At 44.0% G+C, this 8,206-nt stretch overlaps 1 protein-coding gene across 1 annotated transcript in view; it reads left to right on the forward strand.

The window, feature by feature from the left end:
- The window catches only part of eIF3a (eukaryotic translation initiation factor 3 subunit a), a 44,907-nt gene extending 37,318 nt beyond the window's left edge, over window positions 1–7,589 (forward strand). The window contains exon 19 of the mRNA XM_045750694.2: window positions 7,036–7,589. Coding sequence (XP_045606650.1) covers window positions 7,036–7,216 — 181 coding nt within the window. The 3' untranslated portion in view covers window positions 7,217–7,589. The remainder of the gene's footprint in view (window positions 1–7,035) is intronic.
- The last annotated feature ends 617 nt before the right edge of the window (window positions 7,590–8,206 follow it).

Raw genomic sequence — 8,206 nt, forward strand, 5'->3', positions numbered from 1 at the left:
GGAGCATCTGAGAAGAGTCTATCTGTGACATTTGGGTGCTAGTATTTGTATGCTTTTTCCAGACGTTTGGGTATGATACCACAATTTTGTCAATGGGGAAAGCCAGCAGGTTCTGTCTGGGTTTCGGATTGTTGCCAGGTATGGAGGACGGTTTACTGGAAGTCGGCATCTCGTGTTACACGCTCATGTTACTTCAGTAATGTATAGTTCTTGAATTTTCATCACCATAGCTCAGATATAATCGGCCAAGACTGGATGGAAGAAGCAGGTTATCCGACTATGTAGGGTAATTATGTGACAATTGGTATCACAGTAATATTCATATTATACTGTTGTGTGTGGTGAGGAACAAAGTGAACAATGTATGACATTGGTCTGTATATATCATACATATATCATTGTACCACTAACTCATAGGCATGCTGTTCTTCCTCTATTAAGAAAAAAAAAATTTGTCCCATGTACTCTGCCCCTTGCATAGGTGTCTTACTACTATATATATGCTGGATCTAATGTGCATGGAGGTATTTTTCCACCTTTCATTGTGAAGTTCACAGAAAATATATATATATATATATATATATATATATATATATATATATATATATATATATATATAGGGTAATTATATATATATATATATATATATATATATATATAATATATATATATATATAAAAGGAATCATTTGTACATAATTTCTGGTGGAAACCCCTACGGCTCCCTGGAGCTGTCCAGGTTGATATGAATATCCCTAATTTTGGCATCAGTTGATGTGGGTGGAATTCTAGGCCTATAGGGAAAACAACACACAAGCCAGAACCTGGCCCCCCTCAGAGAGGCACGAGGAGCAATGGCCTATAGAGTGGCACATGTGATTTTGGAGCATTCTGTTTCTGCCATCCACTGGGACAGGCCCCCAGAAAAGTAAGCGCCCCAAAACAAACACCTATTCTGGTTAAAACGACGAAAATAGACAAACGAGTGGACAGAACTCCCCAAATGAAAAAAAGCAATTGAGCATGACGTCACATGAGCCATGCCGCATGTCTGTGCACCTTCCCCCTCCTGGGGAGGGGGAAGCCCCCAGGCCCCCACGCCAGCGTCCACACCCAAGTTCTTCGGCCGATATGAGGCATCACTGTCGTGTGGCTCCAGCTCCAGACTCTTGTGTTGTGTTATGCTTTGGTTCAATGCTGCTCTTACGGTGGCGTGCGAGCTGGGAGTATTATTCCAAGGTACTTGGGCTGCATGCGCTTAGGGTTCCCTTCCTTAACCACCGTGCTGCGCCGAGTTTATTGTGAAATTCACTTGGTGCGCATGAAATAAAGTGTTCCCAAAAAATTCTTTTTTCTTCATAAAATGATAAATTCCCTTCCCTGAACATATCTATGTAAAAATAAATGCCAAATTCCACTTACTTTGACTGTGGGGACATGGAGTGTTGTGACGTCATCAGCGCCTGGTCGCCCGTGCGTGACTTGCCCAGACATGGTCGCGCGGGCCATTCAGGCACTGGGTGTTGCCACAAATATGTTTTCAATTATTTGCTTCATGTATTTCCAATGCGGTTTTATTAGTTTTTTATCGTATATGATGCATATTTGTGTCCTTTACAATATGTATACAATAGAACATTCATGATGTTCCATGAAACTGTGATACATGTGTCAGTAATGTGTCCACAATAAATGTTTACTGTCACAATATTACCTGTTAAAAATTCACTAAAATTACAATATGTACAGTTTCACACACTACACAGTAACACACTGTATTACACACTCAGTACTTCAGAAGTGAGTAATAATCAACGAAGTAGTCCATGGTACACAGCGCGACTTCGCTCTCAGTGCACCAGGTACAGATAAATTTTCGCATCCTGTTTCTTCTTTCTGTGTGCTTGCAAATAACGCACTCACGTACACCCTTGGCTTTAGTACTTGTAGGTTGTATGTAGCCAAGCTTGTAAAGCATAAGGTAGTATTGAAAAGATTATAGGAAAAGATCAATTTGTAAGGTAGTCTTGAAAAGATCGCTTTGTATGGTCCCACACAGGAAGAGATTCAGCTAGCCTCAAAGAGTGTCCGTCAGTTAGGAAGAGATTCAGGTATTCTTGAAAATACCTGTGGAAAACACCACAAAGGAAGCCGCTAATACTGTTCATCTATGCTACTTGTATCAAATGCGTCATCACTGAACGCAGAAAACGATTCATCTATGTATCGTCTAAATAAATTGGAGATGGCATAGGATTGCAAGGGTTGACGCTCAGAGCTACAACCGGATACGCTCGCTGTATCCTCCTCATAGGTGCTGTATCACTTGCATCCGACCTTTGTGTTAGGTTCTTATTGCACCTAGCTTCACCAATATTATGACCCTTATGTTCTTCAAACAATAAGGTTTGAATTTCACCAACAGCGTTATCTTTCAACACCGCTTCGGACAGGTGTTTGGGCACCAGAGGCGCGTGTGCCACCCATGGTTGCTAATTCAGTACTAACCCAGCCAGCAGCCCTAGGGCATTCTGGGAATTTTTTCCAAAATGGCTGCCTCTCACTGGAGGTCCTAAGAGTCCATTTCGTACACAACCAACCTCGTACTCATTTAGAATTGGTATCAAAAAAATCTAGTGAGTTTTCTCGGTTGGCGTAGTACTTACAGGGCACTTAAGTGCCCTGTAAGTACTGCCCTTGTGTGGGACATTTGGGGCTTGAATCTAATTATTTAAATATTAATGTAGTAAATTAAATTACGAAGGACCACCCGCTTTTATAGTAAAGAGGGAAACTGAGAATTTCTGATCATTAGATAATTCCTAGATGAACCAGTAACTATGGATAAAATACTAGAGAATATGATCATAGAAATAATTAATGGGCTGTATAATTAAAGGAATCAAACCCTCAAACACCTACATTGGGGGGTTATTACTGGAAGTCAGTACGTCCAGGAACTAGTGTGGTTCGTTCACTAATCCAAATTATAATAATCTAATCCTATGAATTATAGTGAAACTAATGTCATTACCATGAATGGGAACATAGATTATGAATATAATAATGATAATCACAATAAACACATGTTAATCCAAAGGAATTCTGCATGTAAGTAATTTCAGAAATTTCATGAATAAATACAAAGGAATCTTAGCTTAATGATGATTCCTTTGTGTAAGCCACGACGCTTCCTCTAATTCCCTGGGCTCGGCTGGCTGACGAATGGGATAGATTAACATGGGAGAAGGCGGCAGGGAGAATTCTTCTCACGTGCTGCAAAACAAATATTTACAGTAGCAACTAATTAAACTACTGAATCTCTATGTTCAAGAAATTAAGAGTTACAGGTGATAATAAGTAATAACCTGTGGTTTGGTGTTGGCATACGTCGTCACGGTCAATCACCCAGCTACTACACTACACTTTACCGGATGCATCAAATAAAGAGAAGATACTTAGCTAATAAGGGCACTGTATAAGTTTTAAGATTGCCGAAATTCGCGTCCCAGGCTCTGGCTTCAGCCTATCCTGGATAATGGCGCGCTTCACTGGCCGGTCACGTGTAGTCAGGAACCAGATTAAAAAGGTTCCTTATGTTACACCAGCACCAGTTGAAGATATTATCTGCAAGGTTATTCACACCTCACAGTGGCGACTTTCATCTGAGGATGGATAACGTCTACCCTGATGGCTGGGCAATGGCGTCTCCTCGTGAGTACGATACGGGTAGGTCTGCCTCAGAGCTTCCCTCCACGTGTACTGGCGAGCCTCCCTCACCCACGCCGCGTCTCGCGTTCATTAGACAAATTATCGTCATGAATATTAGTATTTCTCGCATTTATGCTTGAAATGTTGGAGACAGGACGGGTTTATTATTGAGAAGAGGGAAATATTATTATTTGCCATTTTAGTGATAGTAAACATATAAGGGAGAGGAATTAATGTCTCCATGGCATTCACTTGTGACGTTAATTTTTATTACTAGATAACTGCTATGACTCTAACGCTCTATTCGGCTTTTAGTTGGAGGTCAATTTATCTGTAATTAATTACCACAGAGAACGCCTTAGTTATAGAGAATCAAATTCAATTCTCAGATACATTGGATATAATGTGTTTATTGTAATGAAATCTGACGCAATACTGGCGTCGGGTGACGTGAGAATTCTAGCCTACTGCACAGATGAAATTATTAGTACATGAGAATTCTACGTGGTGTTAATTTTACTTACTACAATAATTAGTAGAGTTAGTAATAATTAATGAGAATACAACAGTGTTGTATTCGGTGTTGGAAATTTCCAACACCTTGGGGTTTATGGTTATCTTCCACAAGTCACCTTGGGTCTACCTCTGTTGGTCTTTTGCTGCTCGACAATTGACTGCCCCTAGTGTTTGGGGGGTTTCCACCCTTGTTTACCTTGGGGGTAAATGGAAGTTTTTGCACTGGTAGGGGGCACTGAGTACTGCGCAGCTAGATTTCACCTATAACAGCGGCCGGCTCTATTCCTTCTGGGTACGCTGTCCTCTTTTGAGGCTTTTCTTTTCTTTTTCTTTTTGCCTGGTGGGGGAGGGGGGTCTGCCTTGGTGTTCCTTCTGCCCTGTTATACTATGGTTACTTTTGTTTGGTGGTACCCCCTGCTTCGGCCTCGTGAGTGGACACGTCCCAGGGGCTCAACATTAGCAGTGTTGGTTGGTAGCTTGGGCGCCGGTTAGCAGTACCATGCCTGATATTACTCTTAGCAAGCCCAGTCTAGCGGCCCTGGGAAACCCCGCGGGGTCACTCTTGTCCGATGGATGCAATCCCTGAGTTCTCTCGCTTTGTACAAGTTTGAGGGTTGCTCTGTCCTCTTGTCTTGGGGCAATACTCATTGTTTTTGCCTCCGTCATGCTGCCTGCTGGGTCGGTGACGCATTTTACCTCGAGTCCAGATAGCTTTGTTGCTTGTTTGTGACTCAATTCACCCAATCTATTGATAACATTCTTCGGGTGCAGGCAGCTCACGCATTGCAGGATATGTTTAGGTTGTTGTAATGTGCTAGGTTGGTTGCTTCCCCGGATGCCCCGAGGCTGCCCTGTTTTACTTACAAGGACCCAGACTTGAGGGTGTTGGTCGCGTCGGCCTTGGTTCAATCCGCTTCCCTTGTTCTTTCCCTGCTGTGGTTAGTTCAGTTCCTGTACCTCTTTCCCCCCCCACTCCCCCTAGTCAGCTGTTGCTCCAGGTCCTGGCTCACTTGGAAACTTACCAAGGGCGAGTAGTTCTCTTGGCCCCGTGGTTTTGGGCGCTGCTTGCCTGGTGAAAACTAGGTTTTTCCGTGGCTCCACCTTTGGACAGATCGGGCTGGTCCATTACGAGACTGGTTCACTCTTCTCGAGTCTTCGCGTTTGGTGTTTCTTACTCAAGTTTATCACCATCTGTATGTGATCTGGGGGCTTTGTCTCGGCGGCAGTATGAAGTTTCCTGGCGGTCCTTCCGTTTCTTTTTGACTCTGTTGTTGTACTTCGCTTTTGGTTCAGTTGTTGTCCTCTCTCTCGCGGTTGTTCCAGGACCGTCATCTTATGCCGAATACTGTCGCCTCATATCGTGTGGCGCTGGCGGAGCCACTGCAGTGTGCTTTCGGTATAGATATTTCTTCTGCGCCGTTTCGCAAGCTGTCTTGTGCGTTGTTTCGCCTCCAGCCTGCTCATGTAGGCCGGAGGGGAAACAACGCGTCCAAAGACCAGGATGGCTCCACCTGAGCTGTCCTGGTCTTTGGACAGAGTGCTCTCCTATCTCTCTTCTCATCAGTTTGTTGTGGCTCCTTCGATTCAAGATGGTTTTTCTAAGGCTCTTTTTTTTTTTTTTTTTTCCTGTTGGCATTGGCCTCTGGGGGTCGGGTTGGGGAGCTTTATGCTCTCTTCCGTCACAGAGGTGTCTGCTCTTTTGGTCATGGTGGTAGGTTTGTTCGTCTACAGCCAGCTGCTCCTTTTCTGGCGAAGAATGAGACTGCTGCTTTCCGGAGGGGTCCTTGGGTTGTTGATGCTTGGTTGGTCCGGCCAGGGTTGCATCATGTGTTGTGTCCGGTTGCTGCCCTTCGCCGTTATTAGCGCACCACGGCTTCTGTGTCTGGAGACGCGCTTTGGGTTGATCCGGTTTCCCTTCTTTCCTATTTGCAGGTACGGGTCTCTCAGGTCGTCTGCAGAGTTATTAAGTTTAGCCAGCCTGCAGTTTATCCTCGTGCCCATGACATTCGTAAGTTTGCTGCTCTTGCTGCCGTCTTTGGTAACATGTCCTGGGCTGATATTTGGGCATGGGGTTTTTGGCGGTCGAACAGGATCCTGGCTGCAAGCTACCTCCTTAACGTTCCTTGGCCTAGTCGGGCCTGTGTCGCTTTGGGTCGGCAGCTGCAGCCTGTCTTGACTTTAGGTTGAGATGTGAGCACCGACCACCTCCCGGGTAAGTCCCCTTTCTTTTTCGTCTTTTTTGAAGTAGGTCCGGGGAGCCATAGGTGCTCTCCTCAGAAAACCAGCGTTGAATGTAATGAATGGCCATTTTCTGGGCAAGTCCCTGAGGCTCCCTGGCAACCCTCCCTCCCTCTGGTCAGCGGCTTTTGCGTATTTTGATATCTAGTCTCAGAACTGGGGTGTGGATTGCTGGTGCGGGGGTCTGGGGCTCCCCCTTCCTCCTCCCTGGGAAGAGGAAGGGGGAGCTGCACAGACATGCGGCACGGTACATGTGACGTCATGCTTGTTTGCTCATTTTCATTTGGAGAGTTCTGTCCACTCGTTTGTCCATTTTCATCGTTTTAACGAGAATAGGGGTTTGTTTTGGGTCGCTTACCTTTCTGGGGCCCTGTCCCGGTCGACGGCAGATATAGAATGCTCCAAAATCACGTGTACCATTCTATAGGCCATTGCTCCTCGTGCCTCTGAGGGGGATGCCAGGTTCTGGCTCGTGGTCCCTGGTGGACCTAGAACTCCACCCATATCAACTGATGCCAAAGTTAGGGATAATGGCATTTCATTACATTCAACACTGGGTTTTTTCCCACAGGCCACGAATTGAAGAACGTGAAAGGCGTGTCCCAGACGAGAGGCGATCAGTTGCTGTTGAAGAGAAACGCCCAAGTGCCTGGCGTTCTCGTGAAGAACGTAAGGAAGACGTCCCAGAGGAAAAACCAAGGGTACCTCGTGAAGATGCAGATGATGATGGCTGGACTACTGTTAGACGTTGAGAGAAGCTTCTGATATAGTTTCATATCTGCAGAAATATTCTTGCTCTCAACATGGAGATAGTTTTATATTAACAGTGGAAGAAATGTTGAATTTAATCATTTCTTAATTAATAATGGGGGTAATTATTGTTCAGTATAAGGCCTTTCTTGGTGCTGCCGTAAACTTTGTGGCTGTTCTTCTGTGAAGGATCTAAATGATTACTACTGTAATGAAAGTCCAGAACTGATTTGGTACCAAGTTAAAGGTTTTTTTTTTTCTATAATTTGTGTTAGATAATTTTTCTTCTATGAATTTATGTATGTGCATACATATACTAGTATATCCAAATGTGTGTCTCAAACACAAACACACACACACACACACACACATGCATGCATACATATATATGTATATGTACTGTATATATAATAAACTCAGACTACTGTGGCCAATATAAAATAAAATGCCAGAGCATAGCTCAGGACACCTTTAGTCAACATTTTATTTGAGTCACCAACTTTCTCAAATGGTTCCATTAATGGAAATGACATGTTACACAGAGTACTGTGTACTAATAGGTGCATGGTTACATGCTAATTCAGTGCTTCCCTAAAGCCTTGGCAATTTTTCAAAAATGGCAGATCAATTATTCTGCTTTTAGCTGTCAAGATTGGTTCCCAGCATTTGCACCTTATTTACGTTTTTCGTGTATCAATATAAAAAAAATTGCACGTTCACCTCAAAACAACCTCCACCTTCCCAACATTACAGTTCGTACCTCTTCTATAGTTACCGGTACATCACCTGTTGAGTGCTCTTACACTCGCTCTGTACTGTGAATACCAAGGTCGGCGTTCAATCCCCGACCGTCAAAAGTAGTTGGGCACTGTTCCTTCCCCCGCCTCCCATCCCAAATCCTCATCCTGGCCCATTTCCAGTGCTATATAGTCTTAATGGCTTGGCACTTTCCTCTGATGGTTCCCTCCCTTTCCTCTTATTGCAGTCTATTA

The sequence above is a fragment of the Procambarus clarkii genome, chromosome 52 (genome assembly GCF_040958095.1).
Source record: "Procambarus clarkii isolate CNS0578487 chromosome 52, FALCON_Pclarkii_2.0, whole genome shotgun sequence".
NCBI lineage: Eukaryota > Metazoa > Arthropoda > Malacostraca > Decapoda > Cambaridae > Procambarus > Procambarus clarkii.